General features: G+C 42.1%; 1 protein-coding gene across 3 annotated transcripts in view; it reads right to left on the minus strand.

The window, feature by feature from the left end:
- The window catches only part of sema6a (sema domain, transmembrane domain (TM), and cytoplasmic domain, (semaphorin) 6A), a 100,667-nt gene that overhangs the window by 19,666 nt on the left and 62,943 nt on the right, over positions 1-18,058 (minus strand). For all 3 annotated transcript variants that reach the window (XM_026188315.1, XM_026188314.1, XM_026188312.1), the window contains exons 7-15: positions 15,403-15,493; positions 13,968-14,087; positions 13,382-13,470; positions 11,478-11,695; positions 9,682-9,813; positions 7,389-7,544; positions 4,731-4,904; positions 2,581-2,721; positions 2,380-2,457 (exon numbers count right to left, since the gene is read on the minus strand). In XM_026188315.1, coding sequence (XP_026044100.1) covers positions 2,380-2,457; positions 2,581-2,721; positions 4,731-4,904; positions 7,389-7,544; positions 9,682-9,813; positions 11,478-11,695; positions 13,382-13,470; positions 13,968-14,087; positions 15,403-15,493 — 1,199 coding nt within the window. The remainder of the gene's footprint in view (positions 1-2,379; positions 2,458-2,580; positions 2,722-4,730; positions 4,905-7,388; positions 7,545-9,681; positions 9,814-11,477; positions 11,696-13,381; positions 13,471-13,967; positions 14,088-15,402; positions 15,494-18,058) is intronic.

Raw genomic sequence — 18,058 nt, forward strand, 5'->3', positions numbered from 1 at the left:
ATGTTTTGAATGGCTCACCACAGACCTGCAGTTCCTATCAGATCTAATCCCGTCCCTCTCTCACTTAAAAATATTGTACAGTAAAGGAGCGAGGTCATCTGCCCTCCTAATGCCTTTGTGTCAGCTCCTGCTCCTCCTGCTGTGGAAACTCAATCAGAACAGTCCACTGCTTTGGCTTTGCAGAGTAATAATAGGATGGGCAGTGTGCTTGCGTGTGTGAGTGTGTGGGGGTTTTTCCCCTAAGTTTTGTGTGTGCAAGCGGGAACGTGTGCCTTTGGTGTATTGGCATGCCAGACCAATCATTTTGCAGCAGGGGGATCAAATTCATTCATCGTCAAATAGCCAGTGGAGCACCGCGCCTTTTGTTATGACTTCATCTGCAAAATGTTTTTTCCCACCACAAAACTCCATATGCTGTTTGTTCAGAAAGCATAAAGTGGTTCTGTGTCATGACTACAGCCACAAATTATAGTTACTGCGACCATCCAGCTTTCCTGAGCGCTGCGTACCAAACCCCGAGCCCGCTGCAAACAACACTTTCCTTCCATTCATCCTTCCAATAGCCCCTTCAGCTGAAGGAAATTGCAGTTACAAACCATAAAATTAGAAAGATCACAGATATGACAAGCAGGGAGAGGGACTGGCACCAGGTATGACAAAAAGGCGAAATGCTGTTTTACTAGTTCGATTCAGCCAATTCCAAAGCAGTCCACAGTAACAGTTTAAATGAAAAAATACACTGTTAGAGATAAATGTATTATGAGATGATGTTGTGGGCATAGTACGTGCATCTAAATACTACAATACCCATGAGCCTCAACTCCAGTTGGAGGTAAAGGAAGAGCAGCAGAAAGCTAACAAAAAAGTGCTAAATTTCCACAGAGCATATTAACCAGCTTACTAACGTATACAACTAAGTTATTGAATGCAATTTAATACATTTTCATGGAGCCAAAATTAGAGCTGGGCGATATGAGATTTTTTCATATCACGATATGTTTTTTTCATTTCAGGCGATAACGATATCTATCACGATATAAGCCAAATAACTATATTTGTAAGATTTAAATGTGCCGTTGCTCACAAGTAAAATGTGAAATAATCAGCAGCTTGTTTTTATTTAAATATTTATTTCCCATAATAAGTTCAACAGGGTAGATGTACTTAAGGAACATGAGACTTTTTCAGATAAATAAAGGCAAATATTGCAAACTACACAAAAGGCAGCCGCTAAAGCGTTTAAGTTTCAAAATAGAACAAATGAAACAGACTAAATTGTCAATTCCACTTAGAAACAAAGTATTAATTCTAAAAATAAATCTTAGTTTGTTTTACAGAAGAACAGACAAAACTGACTAACTTTTGTCAATATCAAATAAACTGAGAACTAAAAGGAAATTCTCAATCTCTCCTTGTTGTATAGCTTAGCTTTTCAAACAGTTTTAACAGTTACTTTAGTCTGACAAAAGCCGAATGACGAATTAGCGCTTCCAGTCAGAGACTGAGGCTACGTCCACACGGGTATTTTTGAAAACGGAGATTTTCCGTTTACGTTTTAAAAAATAATCCCGTCCACACATAAAAGCAGAAATGAAGGAAAACGCTGCTATGAACATGCCAAAGCAGCAGGTGGCGCTAGATTCCTAACCGTGCAGAAATGTTGGCCAATCAGAAGTCTAGAAGCCTCGGTGGGAAAAAGTAAACAAAGCTGGGGCATAGAAGCAGAACAGAGTCGTATGTGTGGAGGGACAGTAACTGTGTGTATATGTAAGCATTTAAACACTGCAGAGAGTAGAATTAACAGTATTGTAGAAATTCATTTCACCGAAACAATAACGTGGCGCATGCACCAGTTTATTGTATTTCCAGACTTGCTTTCGGCACAATTTACAGTGCACGCTACTCTGTTTTTGTCAGACTTGAAATAGCCGAAATACCTTCACACTACGGAACTTCTATGGCTCTTCCGTTCGACAATCTCTCCGGCGTTGGAACCATCATCTGTTTTCTCTTCGGTCACGCTCGGTTGATTTTTCTAGTCGGCACACTCATTTCCTCCATTATGCGCTAGCTCCATTACCCGCTGGCTGCTTCCCAAACAAACAAACGCTTGGCACTTGTGCTGTACGTAACAAGTCACGCGACGTGACGCTGCGGCTGTGATTGGTTCGGCTCTGCGCTACTGAATTTGGATCGGCTGACTTTTTTTTTTTTTTTTTTTTAAGAGGACAAGAGCTGCGAGGTCTATCGCGATAGCTTAATTTCTCTATCGAGTAAAAGTTATATCGCGATACATATCGTTATCGTTCTATCGCCCAGCTCTAAGCCAAATACCCAAAGCATGCAGCTCCTTTGACTTCGATTGTCTTTATTACTTACTTAGTGTTGCCAACCACCTGTCTGCAGGCTCCTTCTGGGACCCAACCACAATATGGGTCTCTGGAGGCTATACAGGACCTGGAGAAGAATTGCACACACCATTAGGCCCATTCTGCACATACTGTTTTCTTCTTTCAGAAGGAATGCACATAGCTCAACCACTTGAGTAGGAATGATGATTTAATAGAGTAGCAAACTTACTTCTTGCACCGCCCGTGCCTTTCACACCGAGAGAGCGGCACTTTAACCACACAGGAGGTGAAGGCGACCCACAGAGCGTGACTCTTGCTGTCTATCTGTATACCTACGATGCGCTTATCTTCTACTCCATCTATGCTGCACCTAGAGGAGGAAAAGAAGACAAAAACTGATTACTTTGTATTTTCTTTTTCAGCTGATTTATTGTGCTTTTCAGTAGATGCTGTTAAAATGGTGCTCAAATGCTCAAAAAATACAGGCACAATTTCAAATAAATTTCACAGTTTCATTGGGTCTTGGATCCACATGGTGCCAAAGAGAGTGGATATCTGTAATCAGGTCTTATCAAGCACAGTTCTGACTGTGATCGCAAGAAATTACCTGCTCTTTAACTCTCCTGTTTGCAAGGGGTAGGCAAGCAGAAAAAGTTGGTTTAAGGAGCAGACTCGGAGCAGCTAAAACTCTTTGTTTCATTTCATGGAATGAACTAAAGGGCCAGCATAAGATAAATGAGGAACATTAGCAAAGCTGATCTAGGGTATATCGCCCTTAACTATATGGTAGTTTAAAGACAGAGTAGAGAAAAGTTGGGCATCGTAAAATGAGATTTAGCTTATTTAATGAAAGAAAGGGGAAGATTAGGATGTGGCAGAGAGACAAACTGTGAGGTCAGGGAGGACAGAGATAATGCTGGACTTGGGAACATGAGGTCACAAACAGAGCGGGAGATAAAGAGAGATAAAGAAAAGGGTGATACAGATACAACAGATAAACAGACAGATGGGCACTGTGAGCATAACACTGCACTTAACTGGAGAATCCTCTAACACTAACTCAAAGCCCCCCAACTCCAACATTCCTCTATCTCAGCTAGTCTTCTTTGTCTCAACAGCCCCATAGGAGTGCACTGTAATCCCTCTGGGGCGTGTCAAGCATCACTCTATCCCTTCTCTCTCGCTCCCTCTGTTCCTCTGTCTATTCTACCATCCAACTCCTGGGATTTAATCTTTCCTTCGCAGAGCTTTGGTCCTGTATTAACGCTCTAAATTGGGGCTTACAGTTCATCTACACCGGGTAATGCACAGCAATCAGGCCTACACTGATCCGGCCGGCCAGGCAGGGAAGCAGGCAGGCAAAGTCACACGCCGTATGCGGCTAAAGCCAGATGGCCATCAGCCCACGAATGCTCGGTCCCAGCCAGAGATACACAGAACAGGAGAGAAGGGAAACAAAGGGACGCGATACTGGGAGAAGGCAAAAGGAGACACAGCAAGTAGAAGTGAAGAAGTAGAAGCAAGGGCCTGCCCTGCATCCCGGACATATGGCCCATCACATGGTCGCAGCATGTTGGATAATCAACAGTAGGAGCCTTGAAAGCCCTCCCATCAAGCCTTCCGTCTCCTTCCCGTATTCTTCTCTGCTTCCTAACACAAGCCCCTAGTCTTCCCATCTCTTCCCTCTGGTCTTTACCACTCTTCTCTCTCCCTCCTGTGTTTATGCTTCCATCCATTACCTCTCAACCAAATATTTGTTTTGGCAGAGTGAAACTGTGGCTGATTTTTCCTTATTAACTTTTACTTCAGATGTACAACAATACCCAGCTCGACCCTCTGTACCAAGTTCATGAACACACACACTCAGACACACACACAAACAGACTTACATCCATACATGCACCAACAGATGTGTAATGTATTAGCGAGAGATCCCAGGCTGGCTCTGAGACACACACAGACCTCAGTGTGAGTTTCTATGCGTGTGCTTCCTTTAATCAGCCAAGGTTTTAGCTCTGCTGTGGTTGCGAACCACAGTGCTACGTTATCCAGAGCCTTAGGGTCTATGTCTTTAATTTAGTAGCTGTGGCTGGGCAGAGTGTAACCTGATAAAACTCTTTTAAATGATAGAGTAGCCATCTGGTTGGCTGGCTTCGCAACATAGCTTGGGTCAGGGGAACGGACTGGTAGTGATGGAGCTGGTGGGTTGGTGGGTTGGCTGAGCCGATAGATGGTGGAAACAAGCAAAATTAAACACATTCACTCTCTACAGAGCACACACGCATGCAATAACTGTACTTTCTGTGTTTATAGCAACTGTATCCATGTGTTTCTCTATTTCTGTCCATTGCATATACACGTATGCTCGGTTTTACATACTTGTCAGGGTTGTAGACACTGAGCTCCTCAAGAAACAGGCTCTCGTTGAGGAAGCCGTTGTTCATCTTGGCCAAGAATTTGAGGATGATGCCTTTCTCAGACCCCAGAAATACTACTGTGTGGTTTTTATACGGCCCTGCCTCATTGTCCACCACAATGCGCGTCAGACGATACCTGAAAAAGGAGCAGCAGGTAAAAATAACCAATCAGTCAATTAATTAGTCTGTTAGCCTGCAAGCAGAGGAAAATGTTTGCTCACTAGAAAAGCAACACCAACAGCAGGGACCTAATGCAACTGTTTTCAACTTTTTCTTCCACATCTGGGCCACTGGAAAAAGTTAGCCAAAGAACAAAATAGAATAAAAAAAACAGGAGGATATCATTTTCCAGATAATAATTACCTAATCAGCCAATCAATTAACGTACCTTCCACCACGCATGTCAGAGGTCTAAAATAGACTAAAGAACAGCAGGGGGCGCACATTAATCTCACTAACTGATTGTCATTTGATTACAAGCTCACAATCAGATTGCCATAGGGCCTGTCAGGTGGTTCCTCAAGTAAAAACACTGCAAAGAAGTTGCTCAAGCAAAAGATAACAAGCTCTACTTTCAATTTCTAATTGACAGCTGCTGATCGCACAGTTTGGCTTAGCACCAGTTGGATGTGCATAAAACTCAGAAGCATACCAAACACTTTAAGGTTGGAAAATTAGACACCTGCCAGTCAGTGAGATCTGGACCGGCGCCCTGTTATCCTTGTGGGTGAACGGGTTTTAGAAATACCTCCTGAGGCTGCTTACTCTTACCGACTGATGCAAATATCTAACTAAGATACTGTTTAAGTAATCACAAAGGCATGCTGCCTATGTGAACACCAATAATCACCAATTATTTTTAATTGAAGTATATGTGATCTAAAGATGAGAGTGTATTCAGAAATCTTGGAAGTTTGTTTTGTCCTCGTTAATGTTTACTAGATACTGTCTAGGTGAAAAAGTTTGTCATCAGATCATATTTATTTGGGGGTAATGAGACTAAACTTAACCCTACTCGAGTACAGTTTTACACCATGAGCCCATTAAAAAAATAATAAACAAAGCCACATCCTCTTATCCCATTCACTGTTTTTGTTTTCTTTATACAGTATATCCTTTGAAATGCTCTGTGCCTCCAGCTTTATCTAGTCAACATTACTACCGGTCTGAAGATTTAATTTGATTTTGATCTATTCATTCATAACAGATGCTCCAATAACCATTTCAATTAGGCTGATCCCAGTTAAATAATACAATCTCAAAGAATAAGACGTTCACTGTCTTTCCTACTCATGATAATAAAAATCACAAGAAGGGGATTCTTCACTGTCTCACACGTCTTGGTGATTCATTGTGCCCAGACAGCTGAGGTCTGTGCCACTGCACAGCAAGTCTCAAGCGGTCTCAAGATGGAAAAGATTTTTCAAATTTGAACTTCTTTCTGTGTATTGAGGTGTCCCCTCTGGGGTGTAACAAGGATCAAATCCTATTACCGATTTCATTTCCAATTGACTTCAGCTGAAGAACAGTATTCCACATTGAAACCCTGACAGATATCATAAGAAGCCTCACTCCTCTTCCACCGCATATGCTTTCATGCTGCTTTTTGGGCCTACATAATACTTTCAAGAACCGCCTCTGACTTCCCTACAAGCTCGCTGTGCTCGCTGTGATGACATTTCAAATCAAATCAAATCGTCTGATTGCTGATTATGTAAAGATAAAGAAAAAAAAGCGTGTCACTCATAATGTATTCTTGTGATAAAGCACACTAATGAACACAGAGTTGTAGGGATAACCTTGATGAAAGCTGTTCATATTCTGACTAAGCCACTGCAGTATGTAGGTCAGACCTCGGCAAAGGAGCAGCAAGATGTGATATGATGCAAATAACTTGTAAAACGTATGAAGAATTCTTTATGTAGCTATCTTTAAAGTGATATTACCACCACTGAGGCCTGTCAAGGATCTGGCAAGCCCAACTTTAAATCTTGAGCAGCTGTAATCCATATCCAAGTCCAAATGAAAAACTAGATCTTTTACTTTTTACCAAATGCTCTGTCAGCTACTTTTGCCCTGCCGATGGGATGGCGGTGTGCTGTCGCATTCCCCCCAGAGGCTGAAATGTCTGTGTGTAGTGCAAGTAAAAGCCAGACAGACCTTTATGATCAAACGGCATCAGCCACAGTGCACTGGCTTTTGAGAAATGGGCTCAACTACAGAAACTCAAAGGAAAAGTCACCACTGAACAAAAAAAAAAATCAGGTTTTTTTTGTTTTTTCCCTGTGAAATCTCCCAAGAGGATTTTAAACAACTGACAAAGAGCTGAACTCATTGTTCTCGTGTAAATGACACGTTTCAGCATGAAGATAAGCATCACTAAGGATTCAAACTGTTTGCGTTGTCTTCATGACATCACCACGCTGTCACTCAGAGAGAAAGCTAGTATAGATAGGTGTTTCCTCTACTACAATGAAAATAGGTCAGTGGCTGGAGTACCTTCAGGCTTTCTTTTAATGAGCCTGATTCTCACAGCAGCACTTCATGTAATTATTGTCCTGGGCTGAAGAGGCTTGTAGCCTTGATGATGATGATGGCCTCTGGAGTGTGCGATACTTACCGAACCATGGTCTTGAGAAACCAGGGCCTGTTAGCAATGGAGGGTACGGCCTCGTCCATCAGAGGATGCATCTTGATGAAGTTGAGTGTGTCATCGGGGAACTCATTGGATACCTTATACCTCTCCATCGGTGGAGTACCAGCACAGTTGCCAGGCCTACAAATGGAGTGGCGGAAGAGCAAGGTAATGAAGAGGAGCGATAATGGCAGAGGGAAAAAAATAGTGAATAGAATATGGAAAAAAGCACAAATGAAAAACCACCACTTTGACCGCAGTAGGAATGAGCCATTTTTCATGGTAAGAGCTTCAACGGAGGAAAGAAAGTTCTACTTTCTTAAAATCAATGAAAGTGCTGCTTTAAATGACTAAACTCTCATTCCAAGAGGCTTTTGGTCACATAGGAGGGCGCAAGATGTCTCCTTTTCTGTGGCTTCAGGCTAAAGCACTGAAGCATTGTATCTATCTGATCCTTTTACGGGGAGTTGGTGAGCTTCTTGTAAAAGAGAAGCTTCTTTTGATAGCATATCCCCTTTGCAGCCATCTCACCTCTGAGAGCCTTTAAAACCCTTTACTGCTTGGTCTTTGATACCCTGCCATAGCATATAATCCACAACAGATCCCAGAAATATTAGCCATCTGGCCACTAAATGTGTGACATGAAAAGACCAAACCCTATAGTCTGTTATAAAAATATACAAACCTTACTATGTATATATGCACATGTTATTTTTAATTTATTTAATTAGAATTTTATTGACAGAATGATGCAGTGAAACCTTTGCTGATTTGTATGAAATAGAAATTCATTCGTGCTAATGAAATCCCCACGTTTACATGCAAAAACTTCACTGTATGGCATTCTGGTGCAAAACAAAAATTTGATTAGACAAGTGATCTCCATTATATGGCAGCTGTGTGCATCTAAAGCCATTAGACACGCATGTGAATTTACAACAAATTACCTTGTGGGCTGAACATGATTAGCAGAATTTTCTGTATTATATGGCGGCTGTGTGCATCTGAAGTCGTTTATAGCAAATTATCTCGGGTGCGCAAGATAATAACTTGAACACACCAGATATAAACATCAACTTACAGGACTTTAGGGAACACCATAGAAAACATGTCAGCTGATTCTAATGTTAAGCTATTCTCACAAGTATTACTGCTTCACTGTAAAAGAAGAGAATAATAGTTTGTGCTAGAATTCTAACATTTCTGTTACTGCATTTACGTCCGGGCGCATATGGGCAGCAGAACGAAAGCAGACATCTCTTAAATACGAAAATCTGTAAATGATTCAGTATGAGTGTCTAACACATGGAGTAACAGTCTGCTGCGGAGCCAGACCTAGGTGGCTTTGTTACAACTCTCCGTCTGTTTGCTCAGTGATAAAAGGTCTGAAAGAACCAAGGGATGGAAATGAAATCAATCACATCAGTTACTACAAAAACAATGGTGGCTGTACCTGCTCTTTGAAGCGTCTGACCTTGTTGAACATAAACAAGTAATTACATGCTAATTGAGGTAAGTGCGTGAACTCACACAGATACGCACATTCACACAATGCATGGAGATTAATGCACAAAATACAGTACGGGCTCTCTGATGGTGAGGAACTGTGTCCTCAGCCATATGGGACACACACACACACACACACACACACACACACACACACACACACACACACACACACACACACACACACACACACACACACATTTATCACGGCCCAGATCTTTGTTGCAAATCTCTCTCTCTCTCTTTTCTGGAGGAAAGGACAGCATCCTGTTAGTGCACTAATTAGTTTGCAATAGATGGGAGATTGATCAGGTTGGTACATTTGTGGAATTAGCCAGCCATCTGTAAAATGATGTCATGCTTCGTTTATTGAAGCTAAATTAGCTGCGTGTGAGGCGTGGGTGGCAGCGGTAAGGTGAGGTAATGGGATATGAGTGCAACTGTGAAAAAAGGTGGTCTCTACATGAGTAGGTGCGTGCTGCGTGTGACACAATTTGACACATGAGCGTTTTCTGACGAAATTAGCGATGCACTAAATATGAGGCAACATGAGTTAAGAATAAGTGATTATTATCCCATTGTGGTATAACAAGTGTTAGGAATTGACTGCATAGTTACATATCTTGTCTGTGCGTGCACGTGTGAGACAGCCAGGAATGAGGAGAAACACAGGAAGAGAAACACTCTGTGACTGGTGTGTGTGCTGCCTTAAATCCTGTGCGTGCCTGCGTGTATGCAAGTGTGCTCGCTGGTTAATTAACTGCTGCTGTACCTTGGCTTGGGAACCTTCTCTTCAGGAAAAGGTGTCCAGGTGGAGTCTGGTGATTTCTGTTCTTTGAAACGCCCTGTGAACGTGTTGGCCACCTCCGCCATGTCATAGGCACACACTGCCGAACCTGGAATACTGCGACGGCACACACAAGCACACACAACTAAATAAACAATCCTCTTGACTGAGCATATCAAAGAAACACCTTGCTATCACCAGGAGACAGAAAAATGGATTTACAATCCCTTCTCAGAAGGGTTAAATCCCTTGAGGATGGCTTATTTTAGCTGTTGCCTGTTTACACTGGGTGATACAGTCAAGTTTTGAGTGTTGTGAAGGTTCTGCCAGATTAAAAAAAAAAAGAAGAGGTGCGTTGTTTATCCTCACTTCCCTTAGGTATACAAGAAGACACTTTACACTTTCCTCTATTTTTTAACATAATTTGATCAATTTTTTTCATTAATAAAAGCATTTATTTCTTTTGTTCTCTACTGATCACCATGTCAGAGCTTTCGTGCATTCACTTATGTGTTATTGAATGTAGTGATTTACGGGTTCACACATTCCCGTACAGTAACCTCTAACACTGACTTTCCCCGAAAGCCTCCAGGCATCAAAGTTCATCACCAGTCCACGCTTGGGGCCAAATATGGGCAACAGATTATCTTATTATCACTTTTCATTTTAAGGGGAAAAATACCCATCTTATGATTGCAGTGGAGCCACTGATTTCTTTGTGTCTGTGTGAAATCAATGCATAGCAGATTACTGAGTCACTTTTCTATTTTTTATGCTTTTTTTGTGTCCAGAAATAAAAACTAAGGGCTGTTTACAGAAAGAAACCTCTCTTTCTCTCTCAGCTTGCTGGATTTCCATGCTGTTACATCATGGGTTAAACTCATCATGTAGACATTTGGAAGACAGCAGACACAAGGGTAGCATTATTGAGAGCAAGGTCAGAAAGCTGTTAATTCTTGGCTTAGCTACTAAATTACAGTAATTACCCTCTGCATTGAATATGTACAAAAAGTTAGACAGTCGTATGTCTGTTTATATCGGGCTGCTAACGAGACAGAATTAGCTGGCCGGTTAGCAAAAGTCTGGGCCGTGAAGCAACTCAGCAAGACAATCGAATGACACAAAACCCTGAGTGCTGCCTACTGTCTGAATGTGCTCCCTTCACCCCCTATGAAATGGAAAATTAATGCTAGGATCAAAACTCCCGCTTATAGAAATTTTCAGAGGCACTGCTTCATTGGGTTTTAATGTCCATTAACCATGCTCAATTGCGTTGTCACAAGCAATTGTCTTATCTGCTAAAAAGCAGCCATAAAATGGAAAATTACAATATGTGAGCTATCAGCCAAGCTGTATGGCTTTGTGGTAATTTTCAATTTAGATAAAAACTCCCACTGACTGCGAACATGAAAGCCGTGCAGAATATGAATTATAAGAGGGAAAATAAGATTAAGCACCTGCATGTCAAAAGGGCAACAACACTGTTTTGACAGAAGATGTGAATGTTGACCCACTGGGTTTAGAAATTACACGCCGCCAAGAGGCACGGCAGGGACACACGCTACCAACGTTAACAAAGGTCAGACTGTCAAAGTGTTGATGAATTTCAAAATGTCTTTCAAACTGAGAAAGATAATCGGTTTAATAAAGGGAAAGTTCATGTGCTGGTGCATGTGAATTTATCTGAGATGCTGGGAAACGCTGGAAAAAATACCCTCAGCAAAACCAGTTTATTGCTCACTTTTCACTGCTTGTTTACTTTTACCTTCTGTCGTCATTACCTGTTGTAAGGCGTGGAGAAAGTTGCCATCACTACATCCCTCCCATTGATGTGAATGACATCGGTCACAGCCTGCAGGATGTTGAAGTAGAAATGGGAGTCGCCAGGGATGGAGCAGTTCAGGCGAGACTTTAAAAACGAGGTCCACTGCTTCTCCAGAACACGCGGCGATCCGCCTCGGTCGTTCTTACAAACCCTCGCCACCCGTGGAAACACCACCTGAAGAAGTCAAACGTGGGTTATATTTAAGAAGCTTAAGATTTCACCTTGAGATTTCTACAGTCACACATTTCACATCGATAATCTTATTGCTATAAGGCCTTTTTGAATGGGAGAAATTGTAGGTACACCACAATGTGTTAATCTAGGGTTTCGTCACGTTATAGCAAATTAAAGACAGAAGAAAAGTGGTGCATTTGATATGCTGTTAAACAGTCAGCACCTGGCAACAGAAAGTTTAAAGTATACGGCTTCAAATAGGCCCGAGCTCTGTAATTACAACTCTGTCGTAAGTTCACGTAGCCAGAATTGTAATTAGTTGTTGTGACACTATACTTAACAGCTATAAATCTTGCCCTGAACTGAAATTGATGGTGTGAATGGGAACAACCATGCATTTAAAACAGATCCCTACTCACACACCCACAGACAACCACACACACACCCTCACTCTTGCAAACACACCACGACCCTCCGCTTTCCCATTGAACCATGCACAAATATGAATTAAGCAATGCAGCAATTCCAGCTAAGACTCTAGAACCTGCACAGGCCCGTTCAGTGTGAAATTTTAGATTACTGAGATTACACAGTGTATCAGTGGGTCACATTTCTGCACTCGCTAATCTGTGAGCGACTTGGACGCAACTCAATACACGCATATACATAAATGGTCCAAATATGCACATCGCTTCGCCAAACAAACGCCTTAGTGGAGGCTTTTTAATTCACTTGTGCACTGAAAGGTTTATCCTTTTGTATTTTCTAGATAACAATGTAACAACCCGACATTAAATCTAAAGCAAACAACTTGCCACAGCGGATTTATCAGTTTGCCATAAAGCACAGACGACTGTTTACATTGTCAGGGTAGGCCAGTCTTTTTCGTAATAATAAAGAGATATCAATTCACTAAATGTTAAATTGCTCTCTGCGCCATCAGTTCTACCACCACATACATAATTATACTGACACTGCTTTCAAAACACCCGGCAGATTGAGAGGCCTGATCTGTATTCATGCTCTGCAATAACACATGGCTGTCACTTCTGGCAGTGAATCCATTATTTCTATGTTACCTCCGCTCTGTTCTCATCTCGTCCCCTCGGTCTTTCTCACTCTCTCTTATGTGTTTTCTTTCATTTATTCTGCACAATATAAAAAGAATGATTCATTTGCATAACGTATTTTCTTCTACCTGGTGTCCAATTAAACTTTTGCAGGACAGGGCCCAAACCTGGAATGAAGAGATTAATAGAAACGTTTCTGTCCCTATGGTGTAATACCTGAGAAAAGCTTGGGTTTTTTTCCCGTCTTCTTCTGATACTTTGTCTCACTTCTAAGAGACACTTGGGCGGTTTTTCTCATGGGAAACACTGAGAGGGTAGGCCAAATGGGAGCAATGCAGGATGGATGCGGACGTGCAATTCAAGTAATATATTTAGACTTCAAAATGGGATCTCAAGACATCCATATATTTTCTTTTTGAACCTATTTTAGGTGCCGTTTCCTGCCTAGTGTTTATCTGTTGCTGGAAAAGGGTTTGTCCACTTTACTGCTCCTAAAAGCCTCCTTCCCGTTATGCGTTACCCATATCCTGTTAGTTTCCTCGGGCGCTTCCTGATTCTCCCTGTAAATAGGAAGTCACCTCTGATTAGAGTTTAAAACAATAGTGTATGTGCTTACCTTTCCCATTGTATTGTATTCCATAGCAATTTCCCTAAAGAAGAAATAAATGAAGTCTCCATAATTGACTGCCTGGACGAAGTAGGGCTCTGCGAAGGGAAAAAGAAAAACTATTATGAGTCAAAGAAGCATTTTTGCTGTGACAAAACAGTTCTGACACCATATTTCACAGTAAACCGCCAGAATATCTGTCATATTATGCAGAAAGGTAGCGACTGCGAGCCTTGAGAGCCTCAAACTATCATCCATCATATTAGCAAAACAATTCACATGCGAGAAAAGGCGGATTTCTCTATTGAGTTTTGACAGACTGGACTTGTGCTTGTTTCTCCCCAGGGCAGAGTAATTTCAACACTACTTGTGCAGGCTGGCAACATGACTGCATCAAACAGAGCATGTAGCATAAATGCTCCAGCTCTTCATACCGTCATTCATACACAGAGGGACAAACACATGTTTGCACATGAATCATAAAATACAAACACGTGGCCAAGCATGCATGTCCGAACCTTAGGTTTTTTTTCTAACTTGTCAATCAGCCTGGCACTTTCCGACCACAGGGACTGTGTTTGTGTCCCCCACTCACCTTTCAGCCATTTGGAGTCATGTTTGACAGTGCGCAGAGTCGGGCTGTCTCCAAGGCTACGATAGATGACCGCATCGATCGCTAGAAAGTCTGTAACGGTGGCCGAGTACAGCTTGCCATCTGGTGAGCGAACACAGAGGGAGAAAGAGCAATAAGGAGGAAAGATGTAGACGAAGAGGGAGGAGGATGGACAAAAAGCGAAAGACACAGAGAGACATAAAGGAAAAGAAAAAAAGGTGAAGAGAGTAAAGTTAATCAAGACAGAAATGCATGAAGCCACCCAGAGATTCCTGCTCCCTGTGGTGAGATACACAAACATGTTTCAGATGATTCAGACCTGGAAAATGAATGAATCACACAACCAGAAGGCACTCTTTGATGGACAACAAACAGGCTGTACGCACTTAAACATTTGTAATTGGCCAATCTTGCAAACACTCTCCAAAAGCACAAACACTGTAGCCCTGCACTCGCATACAGTCTTCGAGCACCACAGAAAGCCAAAGTCGCACGCTTACATGCACATACATACACACACATTCTTCACAAACACAATCCACCGCTAGCATGACCTCAGCCTGCCTCAGCTATAACCACAGTGGAAACTCAAACTACATAATTGAAAGGATAGCAGTCAGAGGAACCCTGTTGATTACTCAGTGCTTCCAGCTTCTTCCAAGCAGCTCTGCTACACATTAACTGGTCAAGCTAGGCATTTACTCTTGTCCTCTACTTTAAACCGGCAGGGACAGATCATCAATACTGCCATAAATCGCTTCACAGCAAATGTGTATAGGGACTGGATGTCTTTAGCAGCCCGTGGGTTCATTGCACCAGAAGAATCTCACCACGCCGACGGAAAGATGACTCATTCTGGTCACATCCATGTGTGACTTATGTTAATCTTGAGCATTTTGAATGGAAGTGAATGAGAGACAAAGAGAATCACAGAAAATAGAAGGCGTAGACAGATGAATCTGTTACCACAGTACTATTAAAGTGTTTCCAAAAGGCTCCAATAAGAAGAGCAATGTAGCGCCAAATCGAATGACTTGCTCTAGTGCATGTAACATAGATTGGCTTTCTTTTTTGACATGTCAGAGTATTGCCATTAGAGTAAACCGCAGGGTATTAAGAAGAATATTAAATACAACCGCAACTAATCCCTCACTCAAATACACTCAACTTTCCCATCTAGCTCAAACTGTTCCCAGTGTTAAGTAACTGCAGATAGGAGAAAATTGGGATTAATGTTTTTGCCTCATGGCATTGAATGAAGAGTAGAAATATCACATAAACTATTTTAACCTTATGGAAATTTGGGTTTCTTTCATTTTAACCCAAAGGACAGTGACTGAAGTTTAAAAATCACAGTGATGTTAAATGCATTACAGATCGCTTTCAGTTTAGCATGCGCAGAAATGTTTAATCTTACCAGCAAAGAGGGCAACGTTGGCGTGCTTGGCATCATACGGACAGCGCGCCATTCCACTGATCTCCTCTCCCTGAGCCTCCAAGGTGTCAATCTAAGGTCAGGAATGAGATGAAAGGTCAAGAGGGGGTCAAAGCAAAGTGGTGTGCGGTGTCAAACAAAACAATGTACTTGAAAAAAAACTTAGGAAGTCTTGGTTCCCAGTTGGAGGTAAAACTCTAGCAGAGGAAATGTGTCAAAATGTCAAGACAATCAAAAACTATAGGCAGCACTTAAAAAGCGTTGAAGTGTGAGTCATAATAAAATAGCCCTCAAAAAGCAGCCCGAGAGTGTATCAATCTAACTAATATCACTTGTATGCCATTCTGGTGTCCTGCTGAGGGCTGCCAAAGCAACTGGGAAAATCTCAAAACTGTCATGGAGGGTGGAAAAAAAGACATTTCCGCAGCAACACGTTTCACAGTAGTGGTTTGCTTCCCCCGTCATCCTTTATCCTTCAGCTGTACTCATTTTAAAGAAGCGTTATAATGACCCTCAAGACCGATCTTCAGCCCATTTACAGCACCGCTTTCCCCTGTCCTGATTTCTAAAGCTTGCGCTTTTGTTCTGAAGAGAGGAAAAATAAATTAGCACACAGCCCTGAGCTGGGAATGTGAGAATTTTTCACAAAACCAGAGTACGGCTGCCGTTTTTTAAGTCGTATTTTGCAGCACAAACTTTTTCATGTGCTAAGAGCTCTTCCTTGGGCAATGCTTACCTCCTGATTTTGTATATTTCATAAGACATACTAATTTTAATTCTGCCCCTAGACAATCTGAAAGTTGTCTTTTCTCAGCATTGTGAGTTAAGTAATTCAATTTTGTTATTCAGTCACTCAGCAGTCTCGTTTCTTAGAACTATTTTGAGCCATTGTTCATTGTTTAAAAAGTGCTAGTTTGGGCCTCCTTAGCGCGTTGATCACTGTGAACTGGAGTCCAGTCCAGTTTGGTTACAGTGCAATTGGCAGAGCATGGCAGAAAATCAGATGTGGGTGAGAGGTCACTATCATCCCACCGTGGGTAGGCTTGTCTTCCCCAGCATGCCTCAGGACACTCTCTATGGCTTAAGCTCAGAGAAACACACACATGCACACAGAGGACAGGCTGCGCTGCGCTGACCAGAAGCTGAGGTCAAAGAAGATTACAATACACACACTTACCCAACAGTTCACAAATACATAGTCATTTTTCTTCTCTATCGCTGCTTCTATCTATCCCATACTCTTCTTCCTTGCTTCCCTTGCTCTCGACAAAGAGGTCCGTAGCTTGCCAAGGCTGCAAACTGCTTACGCCGCCCTTTCTGGTTTCTAAACAGGTCATTTTGTTTTCTATTCCTGTCTCGGCGGAAACGGTTATCATCTGCCCACTAAAAAGGTCACACACACACACACACACACACACACACACACACACACACACACACACACACACACACACACTCCGGCGCAACGCTAAAAAAGCTTGCCAGAGAAATTGTTGAGGCTGATTTGGCAGAGAATATTACAAGTGACCTTTTACAACAAACACAGAGCCACCAGCGGCAGTGTATTTCTCGATTTCTCATTCCTTCTGTTTCTCCAGAAATTGTGGAAAGACAATATATGGAAGCAAGCTGGACATATATTGTTATTAGATTGGGGGGAGGGGGCTGTAATTATAGATTAGACTGAGTTAACCATAAGAGACGTGAGTAGCTGAAGGTCATGCGTGTCTACTGAATCACAGCGTCTGTGTGTACAGAGTGACATGGGAACTTAGTTAAGCTTGAAACGTCAGCAGCTTCTGTGTCAGCTACCTAACACAAACGCTCCCTCCTTCTCTGACACATCACAAATGCACACTCACATACTCTCATACCAAAGGAGCAACCCCCAGCACTCCATCTCCTCCGCTGGATTTCACCAAGGTAGTGACCTTTGTCTACTGGGTTTGGCCGGCTGTCATTAATCTATTCCTGCCGTTTGAACAGGGGAAGACACTCCCAACCCAGCCGCAGATAGCGCATGGCTTCAGTCTCCTGTCAAGTTTGCATATGAAGAGAAACAACAGCCGACTTCCATGCCGTTGTCTAAAGCAATAACCAGTGGGGTTTTTTTGAAAGGGCAAAAGAAATCTATAAAGCAGCCACACTAAACCACAATGTTTTTTTAAATGCTACCATGAAGAAATTTGATGTCTAAGCGGCAAGATGGATTCTTATTCCTTTACCTTGTTTACCCGGAAAATGTTATTATACTGTCAACTCCACTTGCTGCAAAAAAGAAAGAAGTGCTTCAACTTAGTGGGAGCACAATTCAAAGTAATTTGAACAGTGGCGCTGTCACACTTTGTCAGGCCTGCCTTAAAAGCGCACTGATCTATAGGGATCTACTGTAGCTTAGCAGAAGAATGTACAGCAACCTTGGCTGGGAGCACAGTGCATCTAGATGAATTAATTACTACAACAGCGCATTGGTGTTTTCCATAGGCTATATGCTAATTAATTAGACAAATACAATGTAGATCCAAAACATGCCCATCAGGAGTGTTTTAATTGGTTCAGCATCAGCACCAGTATTCGGGGGGTGAGGGACATGTTCTGATTCCATGTCTCTGTTGTTTTTATGAGGACGCTTTTATGG

Source organism: Astatotilapia calliptera, chromosome 12, assembly GCF_900246225.1.
Source record: "Astatotilapia calliptera chromosome 12, fAstCal1.2, whole genome shotgun sequence".
Taxonomy (NCBI): Eukaryota; Metazoa; Chordata; class Actinopteri; order Cichliformes; family Cichlidae; genus Astatotilapia; species Astatotilapia calliptera.